The sequence below is a fragment of the Procambarus clarkii genome, chromosome 29, assembly GCF_040958095.1.
Source record: "Procambarus clarkii isolate CNS0578487 chromosome 29, FALCON_Pclarkii_2.0, whole genome shotgun sequence".
Classification (NCBI taxonomy): domain Eukaryota; kingdom Metazoa; phylum Arthropoda; class Malacostraca; order Decapoda; family Cambaridae; genus Procambarus; species Procambarus clarkii.
This window is the reverse complement of record NC_091178.1, coordinates 7153609-7166410: the sequence shown is the minus strand read 5'-3', so window position 1 is coordinate 7166410 and position 12802 is coordinate 7153609. Positions and strand designations below refer to the sequence as shown.

The following is a 12802-nucleotide window of genomic DNA, read 5'->3' as shown; positions in this document are numbered from 1 at the left end:
ATAAATGTTAAGTTCTCATTATACAGTACAGTACTGTCCTGGGGTATTTATAGCTGAGAAGTGAGTACTCTACTGTATTGTTTAGGAAACCATAAAAAGGTGGAAAAACTTAATTTGAAGATCTCTAAAACACCTTACTGCCTTTCCCATTGTAAATTAACAAAGCTTATCGCAAGTTATTCATTGAACAGATCATGGGCTAACTGTGGTGTGTAATTGTCTCTCTTACTCACTCATATATACACACACATATATACATATACATACACATATATATATATATATATATATATATATATATATATATATATATATATATATATATTTATACAAGAGTTTTTACATTCTTGTAAAGCCATTAGCACGCATAGTATTTTGGCCAGGTTCTTAATCTTCATTTTCCCCAGAAGAGCCGCCAAATCATTTAACAACCAGATGCCTATTCACTGCTAGGTGAACAGATACCACAGTTAAGGATTAGTGCCCAGTCAATCCTCCCTGGCCAGGATAGGAACCCAGGTCAAAGTGCTCGTAAAGCGTCGGGCAGGTGTTTTACCATGGGGACTTCAACTGTGCCACGTGAGGAATATATATATATAAATAATATATATATATATATATATATATATATATATATATATATATATATATATATATATATATATATATATATATATATATATATATATATATATATATAAATATATAAATATATAAATATATATATACATACACACAAACACACACCGTATTTGCCGGCGTATAAGATGTGCTTTTTTATTTTAAATGTAAAAATAAAATGACCTGCATCTAATGTGGCCGTATTACGACTGGGAGACCAAGTGCCATAGGCTAGAGAGACGGACAAGCATACTGGGCAAGTTTGTTAGACACAAATATCGTTGCTAATAATAAAATATTGAAAATAAACCAATAAGTCTGTTATCACAAACTTACGAAAAATTGCTAATGATAGGTCGGCAGTTATGAAGGAAGCTCACATTGGCTCAGTTCCTTACCCAGCATATATAACCTACGCCTGCTATATGTCATACATTATTTAATGACTGTGTTACCTTTAAGGAACATTTATTCATTATCTAAATGAAAAATGCTCCTAAAAATTTGAAAGGTATGTTAGACTTTCATCTGCCTGTCAGTCATCTGTAATGAGTGAATGACAACAAAACCAGAGTGCAGCGATGGTGCGCCACCACCGCGAGTGCTGCCCTGGTGGCCTGATGCAGCAACACATCCAGAAAATTGAGGAGGTAAGAGTTGGGGTTGAAAAACCACTTTAAAATATCTTTCAATAAATGTATGATGAAACATACTAAAATAGCTTTTTCCACAAAATATCCTTGTAAAATAGGGTTGCAGCTTACGTGAGAATGTGTCTTTTACGCTGGCAAATATGGTAAGTATGTATGTACAGCATATGTATGTATGTATGTATGTATGTATGTATGTATGTATGTATGTATGTATGCATGCATGCATATATATATATGAATGACAGTGTCAGACCACGAAGGAAGGATTGTGTTAATTTCTTTGTGATTTACACACACACACAGACCGTATATAGGTAGATATATATATTTAGTTGAAAACGACAGGTTTTAAATTTATGATTCTGGCACGAATCTTCTCGATATTCCTTATTTTTCTTCACTGAAGCAGGAAGTTGAAAAATTAACTCTTCAAAGTTCATTTTTACTTTTAATTTGGGTCTAATGCCTAGTGATGCATTTTGTAAGGGCTCTCCTCATATTCTCAAAGACAAATTCTACTGTGCTTAGCACCTGGTTATATTCTTTTATGGTGAGGTGGTTAGGTGACATATGGATGAACGATTACATGGGGCGATATTAATAAGTTATTAAATATATCAACATAGAGTGTGACATGCTGGCAGCTTATGTTCTTCTGGCTACTTCCATTCCTGTTACAGGGTCATTCGGTCCAGCTTCTGCGTTGGCCCAGTGTCTTGAAGTGAGTAGAGTGTAATTGTGTATTAGCTGGTTATTGATTGAATATTGATTTCAATAAATATTGATTGAATATTGAATCAATGATTAAATATTGAATTAATCAATAACCAGCTAATACACAATTACATTCTACCCACCTTAAAACCCCGGGCCAACGCAGAAGCTGGACCGAATGACCCTGCAACAGGAATTGAAGTAGCCAGAAGAACATAAGCTGCTAACATGTCACACTCTTATGTTGATACTGTACATTTAATACCTTATTAATATCGCCCCATGTAATATCGTTCATCCATATGTCACCTAACCACCTCACCATAAAAGAATATAACCAGGCGCTAAGCACAGTAGAATTTGTCTTTGAGAATGTGAGGAGAGCCCTTACAAAATGCATCACTAGGCATCAGACCCAAATTAAAAGTAAAAATAAACTTTGAAGAGTTAATTTTTCAACTTCCTGCTTCAGTGAAGAAAAATATAAGGAATATCGAGAAGATTCGTGCCAGAATCATGAATTAAAATCTTTCTGTCGTTTTCAACGCAATATGTTTAAAAGAAAGACTGCTACCAAAATATACTAATACACTATATACACTATGTATATATGTATGTATGTGTGTATATATATATATATATATATATATATATATATATATATATATATATATATATATATATATATATATATATATATATATATATATATATATATATATACATTGCAAAGTATTTTTAATTGCAATCTGCTATGTATAATTATTTTGTCTTAATACTGCATAACTTCACAAAAGCATTATGCTCTACTTATACCATAAAAATACTATCACAACTTAGCACAGGATCTACAAAATGGACATTATTTTTAACTGTTCACATATCAGGTTATATTCATATTTTGTCTTTTGTTAAACTTAATGTTAAGTGATAACATAATATGTCAAAATGATATTACAACAATAAATAGCAAGCACATATTTCAACTACTATATCAGGTGATTGTGGAAACACATGCATGGAAGTTCTCTTTCCCTTATGGTGAAAGTCAGACTGATGGAGAACTCTCCAGTCTTTGTTCATAACCTTAATGGTTGTTAGTAAGTTTGACTATAATAATTGTTCATTCATATTAATTTTAAATGACTTACAAGGTTATATGAATTTTGTCAGAGATGTCTCATGTTATTCAGCTGCCCAGAGAATGACGGGCAGAACAACGTTGTAACATCAATGAATGATGGGCAGAACAACGCTGTAACATCAGTGAACAATGGGCAGAACAATGTTCTAACATAAATAAGGAAAGCAGAGTGAACAACAGTACATTAAGAGCAACATTTGTATTGCACCTCTCTCTAAATTCAAAACCAGGAGCCAAATTTGTTTAACAAATTTAAAAAGTTACACACAATATAAATAAACATTAGTAATTCGATGATAAATAAGTATTAAATAAATATGTATTGTCAGATGTAATCCTTAATGGAAACTTTATGATAAAGTCCAAGTCTTAATTAATCCTCAGTTCTCCTGGTTTGAAGGAACATAAATAATAATTTGTCTGTACAAGCAGTGAACATACACATCATCAAACTGAAAATGGCATGGCTGGCTGGCTGGCTGTAAAAGTAAAATGTCTTAGAATAATTTAGTAGTGATTACCTATTTGTGGTTTTACTTAACAGAGCTGCAGCTCATGATGTCCCAAATTCAACTGTACATTAATCACATTTACTAAGTTCTCTATGCCTTTCAGACCATACTACCACATCCAGCAGTTCTCTTTGACAAGAAACACTTTTTCACATCTCTGTAGCACTTGTCTTTACTATCATAAATGTATGACCTCTGATTCTACATAAAGCTACAGTATGGAAATCTTCCTTATGCATCTTTTGACTTCCTTTGATGCATTAGAAAGTAGCCATGTATATATATGTGCTTTCCTATTATATTTCATTCACCTATGGTGCAGGTGAATAAAATAACATCTCATCCACCTGCACTATCGGACCCTTGAACTCACGACTACCAGAGTAGAAGACAGGAGTTCTACCGACCACCTAACGACGAATACCCACAATAAGAGAGGGTCCCAGACACATACAACTCATATCCAATTGGAACTTTCAACCTTTCCTGGGTGTATCATTTGAGTCTGGTGGTATTAGGTGATCCACTGGCCAGTTATATAAATTGCAAACCAAAATAAACATGGAAATAATATTTCATTCACCTGCACCATTGGAATAAATGAAATGCTATTTCCATGTTTATTGTGGTTTGCAATTTATATGAATGGCACATGAATCACCTAATATCACCAGACTCAAGTGATACCCCAGAAGAGGTTGAAAGTCTCCGTTGGATACAAGTTGTGTGTTTTTGGTATGCTCTCTTATTGTGGGTATTTGTACTTAGGTTGGTAGAGCCCCTGTCTTCCCCTCTAGTGGTCATGAGTTTGAGGCTCTGATGATACAGCTGAATGAAATATATACAGTATATTATATATATATATATATATATATATATATATATATATATATATATATATATATATATATATATATATATATATATATATATATATATATATATATATATATATATATATATATAATTTATATATTTTCTAATCATAAGGGTCTGGTTAATTTATTCTATTCTTACAACAGCCATGCCATTCCTCAGTCATGTGTTTTACAACTGCACTTGTGACTAGATCAGCCAACACAAGCCTTCAAAATGTTTTCAAAGGCTCAGTCTTTATTCAAGTATCAGAAATGTAAGTTTTGTATTAAACCCAACCGCACCAGCCTTGCACCTAGATGCCAGTGGCCTCCTCAAAGCTGGTCATGCCTTACTAAGACTGAAAGTTAGCTGATTCTGTCACAACTTATGACTTTATCACCTTAATTGTTATCCCTTCGTCCTCTTCATCCTCTTCTGCCATCATGCTCAGCCTCTTTTTCTCATCTTCATTTAGAGCATCCCTCTTGTTACCACGTTTCTTAGTGCTGTGGGAGACACCACCAATAAGTCTCACTTATATGCCAAGTAAACTGATTAAAAATATCCAACATTTCTGTCTTGTAAGTACTTTTTCAAATTAAGTCATGAATTATGATTGACAGGTGAGGGTAGAGGTTACACATGATCTGTATACAGGCATCTTTAACATTTACAACAGCAGTTAAGGGTTGCATATCTTTATGCAATTTAGTATCACACAAAAAAATGATAAGAATTATTGAGTTAACTGAAAATTAAGAATACACAAAGAATTAGAAACTCACCAACAAGAAGGAAATTTAATAGCAGTTTAATTTTATATACTGTACAAAGGGCACTTTAATATTAGAGCCATATTTTATATATCGACAATGAAACTACGGTATGAGCTATAGCAATCTTATATATTCTCTTTTCTATTTTCATGTGAGTTTACAAATAAAAAAAAATAAAGTTTACTATGAAATGATCTCAACAAAGAATAATCATGCAAATTTCACTTATTACACATATCAAATATTGGCAAACAAAAAGATTGTAAAAAAAAAAAAAAAAAAAAGAGAGAGAGAGAGAAACAAGAGGTGTTCCAGCACTGGCAGGTCAACATAGAAGCTTTCATAGTACAATAATGGGAAACTGTTTACTGATTGTATGTAATTTTGTTTTTATTGTAATGAAAGTTTGGTACCAAGATGTGAATTGTGCAATCATGTCTATTTTACTCTTTAATCCCTATTAATAGTACTGTACTTGCTTACATTATTATACCTTAGGAGTCAGCACACTTTTACAATAACTAAAGAAAATAAATAAAATGACAACTTAACACTAAGAAATTTAAAGGCAAATTCTTGTTGGAAATATGAGAACATTGTGTACAACTCTTTCTCAAGTGTGAGCAGTGTTGTTAATGGTGTTAAAGAGAGAACACTTAGAAACATTCTCTCTCAGAAATGATTATTCAAGACTACACAAAGCAAACATAACATACAAAATTAGGGAACATCAAGAAAGCAAATATACCCATAATAATACAAATTAAGCATCAACAAAGCAAACAAATACATGCAAAACACATTCTATTCAATTTATGAGCCATACATCAAGTAGTGGCTCACAGGCCAGGTATGCATGCACAAGTACCAGGCTGTGGTTAGTGATTTACTGTTCAAGACTGGTTTGTAAATATAGTAACAATCCAGCATAATTAGCAGAACGTGTGATACCAGCAACACGAATCCAGCATTATATATTAATTCCGTATTTTGCCGAATGCACGTGATGGTAATACCACATTTCTCCTAATTTTAGAACAAAAGTAAAAGATTTATAAGAGTTTAAAAGGGTCATATTTAATGCTTACCTGTATCAGTAGATCACCTGTATATTTGCTGATAGGTGCTCTTTCCTTCTGAGATCTAATACCTGATCATGTTCTCAATAGTATCTCTACAACAAGATTCAAACTCCCCTTAAACATGATAAGTAATTCTGGTTTCCTAGGTAAGCACCAAGTGAGTTCATTACGATCCATTAAGTGCTCCAATAAAATCAAAGTTTTTGACTAAGCAATTTTTAGGCATTAATTTAAATAAATTGTATATAACCTCTCAATGTTTATTAGAAGTTGTATTGTATATATTTACATAAAAACTGTATAAAACTAAATGCATGATAAGCTGGTTTCATCAGTCATGAATTACCCAGAAACTATCACAATACTGAACTCTATATGTGCAGTTTATGATAATTCTGTGCAAATCCAAAGTTATATAATAGACACCACTTAGAAGACTTTCCCAGCATGTTTTGCCTCATCTCAAGGCTTCAGTCAGCCTAGTCCTAGTTGAAAAGAGCTTAAGACATAGTACAGTATAACCTGTGGGTAAAATAGTCTTCATATATAATTTTAACCTGAATGTTCCCCCAAGATCACCTATACAGTCGAGCATCTAATATCCAAAGATCCAAAATTAATAATACTGTATACCCAAAATCTGAAAGGATTTAACAATATTATATTTAATACTTATGAAAATATGAACAAAATTCCATAAACTTCAAAACTTTTTTTATTACAATGACCAAAAAGTTTAAAATTAAAAAAATATTGCACTCATCTTTTCCCCTCCTGTGCATACTCCATATAATTGACTTCTTGCTAAATAAAAATAGATTTACTGATGATTTGTGACACGTTTATATATATAACAAAAAGTTGCAAATAAATAAAGTTAAATAATAAACATTTAACATATAATTATATTACAAACTTATGCCAACATGGAGGGAAACAGGTCTGTACAATCTGAAAACAATATCCCAAAGGGTTCACAACCGATGATTTCAAATTTTACATACTCGACTGTAACTGGAATTCACTACAAACTGATTCTTAGGAATCCGACTGGCTGCCAAGAACCTAGGTTGTCCTAATGCAGTGTAAAAGTTGTTACTTGATAAAATACCTATGCCTTAGCCCCAAGTGTAAGGGATTAGTATATCCATACAATTGAGAAACAATTCCAGTACTTCAAGCAAGTATATCGGAGGCTGAGAATGTATGATATCGCTTACTCACATACTGAGAATCAATTCTTAGCGACCTGTGCATGTGGTACCTGACATCTGTTGAGAGTAGTGTGTTCATTCCAAACATAACTGAGGAGAATTTCTTCTCATATCCCTTCCCAACATTAAATGTATATATAAATATTTTTTAAACGTATTCTATCTCTGGTTGTATTAGTTCAGACCCTTTGCCTCATATAAGAAAATATATAACACTTGGTGTAGCCTTGTGAGGCTCCCACATATGCACTTGTATGGTCCATTTCTCTGTACTTATGGAGCTTGGCTGAGTGCCTACATGTGGCAGTGTCACCTGCATGGCCAATAATAAATTCCAAGTAGGTATCAATCAAGGATGATACACGTGTAGTTCTGCACTAATCGCCTACCATTCTTCAAAGTGGGGTGCATTATAGTTCCATCAGGGTAGCCAGTGAGATGGCAGAAATGTGGAACATTAGGAAACCAGGCTCTTTTTCTCTTCTGGGCACCCAGCTGTGGTAAAGTTACTCTTGATAATGTCACTGCCTTCACTGCGCATTGAGTGCCTGCCCCATGTGCTTTGGCGTCAGGCCATGCTGACTGCATTTGTCTGCCTCTGCCTTCCTGCAAATACTTTACACTTATATACATTGTGGACTGGTGTAGCGAAGAGAGCCACTGCAATTCAGAGGGTTTGCAGTTTGAGACACGTGCCTTTTGCAGAAATGGGGTATGCTAATGGACAATCACTTGCACGGGGAGCCATCACTGGTATGAGATGAACAATCTCACATTATGTTGGTGCAATATTAAGACATATAGTAGCTGCTCCATCTATGATGTGGCTGTCCAAGCTGGATTGCCTGTGGGTTTTAGATGTGGCTGGTTGGAGTGCTGGCCTTGGAGATGAGATTAATTGACATTCAGGGAATACCATGAAGTTTTTAATTTTTTTTTTTTTTGCTTTCGTCTACCAAAGAGTCTTGCATTCTCTTTCTTGAAACTATAGTCTAAATGGATTTCATAGGGTTCAGCTGAGCACCAGCAGGAATCAAGGAATTACTGAAGTCCTCCTTTTTCTTGACTAGTGGTGGAAATGAACAAATCCACAAGGGCCGTGACGAGGATTCGAACCTGCGTCGGAGAGCATCCCAGACACTGCCTTAATCGACTGAGCTACGATATGGTCAAAAGGAGTTGAAACCGAAGTTCTACTGAACTTACTGGATCCTGCAGCCTCTCCGAGGCACAAACCAGGGTTTTACACAACTCCCCCCCATGCACTCGAGCTATGTCAATAGACCGTTCTCCCTCTTCACCCTTACTTCATTGCACACAGAAATCACAATTGCATGATGCATCAAATGAACATCCTTTTGGATTGTCAAATGAATCCTAGTCAAATGAACAAATCCTTGTGGATTTGTTCATTTGATGCATCACGCAATTGTGATTTCTGTATGTAGTGGTGGAAATGTTGGGGGACTGTCAGACTTTGTGCAGTCAAGAGATTAGCAAGAGTTGTGAAAACATGGCCAAAATCCCCATCCATCCAGACCTCCATATAAAGCAACCTTGAACAATGAACCTAATCTGCCCACTGTATCTCTCCTACAAAATTTGAAGGTGTAGGAAAAAATTCTGATTTTGGAAAGGGTTGTCATGAAATCTGGAACATTAAAGTAATTTCCACCATACCACATTTTTTAAAATTTTGGCTATTTTTTTTTTTCATTGTGGTCACCAATGTGACCATTGATGGTCAAATATTAGGTCAGGGGAAGTGCCATAAATAACATTCTTAAAATGGTTATGATATCAATCTCCTTAATTATTAATTCCAATAGGGGTTCATGGCCTTACCTTTGAATAGCAATTAATAGCAAGAACTGGGGAATGGGAAATACTGGGGATAAAGTTGAAATCTCTTTGCAATCAGTGTTTCCTGCTAGATAATCATCATATGATGAGTTGAAATTCATTCATTGAATGTGAGAAAAATACAATATGAATAGTAACTCTGTTGCCTATGTTGGATTCCAATACTGTTGGAATCCATTAACCATATTAAAAATAAAACTATATGGTATATGTTTATTTTGAGTTAGTGTTCACGCAGAAATGTGACATTACTTTTGACAAATAAGGTTTAGAGGCTGGGGCATGAGAAATAATCCAGAGGTGAAATCAACTTTACAGATAAGTTCTCCTCATAGATATCTATCATGTTGAAATTAAAAGTGAACTGGATCGTCAATACAATTTTATCCCCAATGCTTTGGAGACTATTGACACTTGGGGTGAAAAATCCAAAGAGCTCTTTGCAGTACGGTATCTGGGTTCTAGGTTAATCAAAATAACAAGAGAGCCAAAAGCTGCCAGCTACCTTTTCCAGTGTTTGAATAAGTGTGACAATACTGAAAAAAATCATAGATCTTGCCCAGACTCTAATTCTCAGATCTTGCCCAGAATTCAAGAAGTTCTACAAATTGTGCCAATTTATTGTGCATTTTTCATGTTAACTATCTTCTGTAAAATGGCTGGCCATGCAGCATGAGTGTACATTGCCAACATGTCAAACCATAAGAGACACTGATCAAACAATTTTGAAATTTGTTAACATTGTCAGAAAAGATTTAATGTTCAAGATTGTTCACCTGCATATTCCTCCTCTACAGCAGTGATTCAAAGTTACTTTTTTCTGAACACAAAATTAACTCATGTGAAGGTGTCCAGTGGGGTTGTCTCCTTACCCATCTCATTTTCTGCTCAGTCATTAAAAAAAATCACCAAAAGACTGCTCAGCATGTTTAATATCTGGCTCTTCGATATTGACAACATATCTGGTTCTACAGAATTCCTTCTTTGAGGACCTCAGAAAAATTCAAGAGCCAGGAGACAACCAAGGCTTCACGCTAAACTTCTCCAAAGGTGAAATAGTCACCTCTAATTCAGACATCATAAATCAAGTAAAAAGCCATCTTGCATGGAGTTTACACAATCAGCCTAACAGATAGCACCACCCTCTGAGCTTCTCTTGAGCAGAATGCCGTTGACAAGATCCCATGAAAGAAAATAACTTGCCTAAAGAGGATAGAAAAAGAGGATTGGCAGCAATGATGCTCACAAATCTTCTCATGTTTGAAGCACGCAACATACTGCTGAAGACCATGCTAGAAACGGTCACAACCTCCCTTTAAATGATTCACAGTGGAAACAAGCCATTCTTTCAATCAGACTTGGTATCCACACTACCATCAGATTGCTGTTCCAACCTTCCTACTTTCCTCCTCTGCATCAGATGACCTAGCCAAGGAAATTGTACTGGATAACTTAGATGACACAGTGGGGATACATTATTCCAGTGTTGTAGAATGCACCACAAAGTGGAATACCTTTGCGGCCCCAGCACCCTGATTGACATTTTTCATAAGACAACAGACAATCCAGTTGGGACAGCCTCACCATGCACAAATAGGCTATAGATTTGCTTAACACCGCATCAGTGCTGTGTGGTGTCATTCACCTTATAGACATAAATGCTCCCCATGATTTTAATTTCTTTCGCAGTGTAATGCAGAGATTTTCGCCGATGGCCATTTATTTTTTCTCTGAGGCTATGGCCAACACGACACAATAATTAATATATATATATATATATATATATATATATATATAATTGATCAGCGATGAATAATTGCTGATCTATTAAATATTAAATGCGGAACAACCATATATGAAATAAGAATTAATTGCTGAAGTACTTTTAACCTTCTCAAATCACAGCTTGACAGCTGTGGTTCTTGTTGTTAGTTGAAATATTAGATATCTAGACCTTGAGTATTTGAGTATTTACGTGAAATGTATCCGAACTATATGGGAAAGACCCCTATCTGGATAAACCAGACATCCGGATAAGCAGAATTATTACAGGGGAAGTCAAAAAATGACAATATTCACAATTTTTTGTACTCCAACCAACATAATTTTAACTTCATCACACACGTATAAATCAAAAATATAATTTAAAAGGGAAACTTAAGCTTAGCCGTTTTGCAGTTTGTCTTCTTGTTTGATAATGAAGATCTTAAAATGTGTAATTCTTGAAAATTTATGAAACCTAGTCTTCGGTTATCTGGATATGGAGAAGTTTTGCCAGAAAATTATCCAGATGTGATTTTGGCCGGATAATACAAATATCCGGTTTACCGGAGTCCGGATAAGTGAGCTCATACACGTGAGCTAGATTTCAAGACTGCACGCTGTTTTTTGTTCTTTCAACTCAATCTGAATGCCAATACAGCACTTATGTCTAAATTTGCTTAATCTTCCTTGGTTTTATATAGGCACCGAGCCTGAATAGGTATATGTTAATTTCTCTTCCCTGAAAAACAGCTAATTTTTATTGAAAAAAAAAACTAACATTATAGATTTGGCTTGGTTAGTTATGCCCAAGAAGAAAAACAGCTATAAATACCATGGAGAGTCATGACATCTCATCTTTCTGATGTAATTTGGACTATCGCGATTAATTTTTCCTTCCTCCGTGATCAAATCCACAAGGGATAAGGAATATAGGGGCACCTCGGTTTACGAATTTAGTCCATTCCTGGAGACGGTTCGTAACCTGAAAATTCGTAAACCGAAGCAAATTTCCCTATAAAAAATAATGGGAATGAATTAATCCATTCCTGACTCCCCAAAAAATTCACTTCACAGTAAATTTTATACCTAATTCACCAAAATCTTCACTACAAAAGTATGTACAAGTTATTACTTACCTTTATTGACGACTCATGTTGGCATATGGAAGAAGGTGAGGAGTGGGGAGGAGGAGAGGTGTTACTGTTTGGAAGGGGAGTCCCCTTCCATTATAACATCAGGCAGTGATGACTTCTCTGGGGTACACACTCTGGCACGTTTTGCCTGCATACCACTAGGACCTGCTTCTGGCTCACTGCATGATTTTCTCATTGTTTTTCTTGAAGATTGTTTTTCCCTTCTTTGTAACACTTGTCTGTAGTGAGACATCACATTGTCATTAATAAGATCAATGCAACGGCCTGCTAAAGCTTTATCTGGGGTGATTCTTTTCAGCAAAACTTTGCAGTTCTTTCCATACTGCACACATTTTCTTAATTAATGAGGAAGGGACATACATCCTTTACTGCCTCCTCCTCCTCCTTCCCTGAAGATTTGTTATACTGCCTAGCTAGTTCAACAACACGTGTACCATTTTCATGTTT

At 35.0% G+C, this 12802-nt stretch overlaps 1 protein-coding gene across 16 annotated transcripts in view; it reads right to left on the bottom strand.

The window, feature by feature from the left end:
• The window catches only part of LOC123764978 (electroneutral sodium bicarbonate exchanger 1), a 151801-nt gene that overhangs the window by 33281 nt on the left and 105718 nt on the right, over window positions 1-12802 (bottom strand). For 13 of the 16 annotated variants that reach the window (XM_069333379.1, XM_069333371.1, XM_069333380.1 and 10 more), the window contains one exon: window positions 4903-5008. The exons of 1 other annotated variant lie outside the window; for it this stretch is intronic. In XM_069333379.1, the coding sequence (XP_069189480.1) occupies window positions 4903-5008 (106 nt within the window). Of the gene's footprint in view, window positions 1-2846; window positions 5009-12802 lie in introns of those variants that run through there. 2 more of the 16 variants (XM_069333384.1, XM_069333385.1) reach the window with 1 other exon arrangement.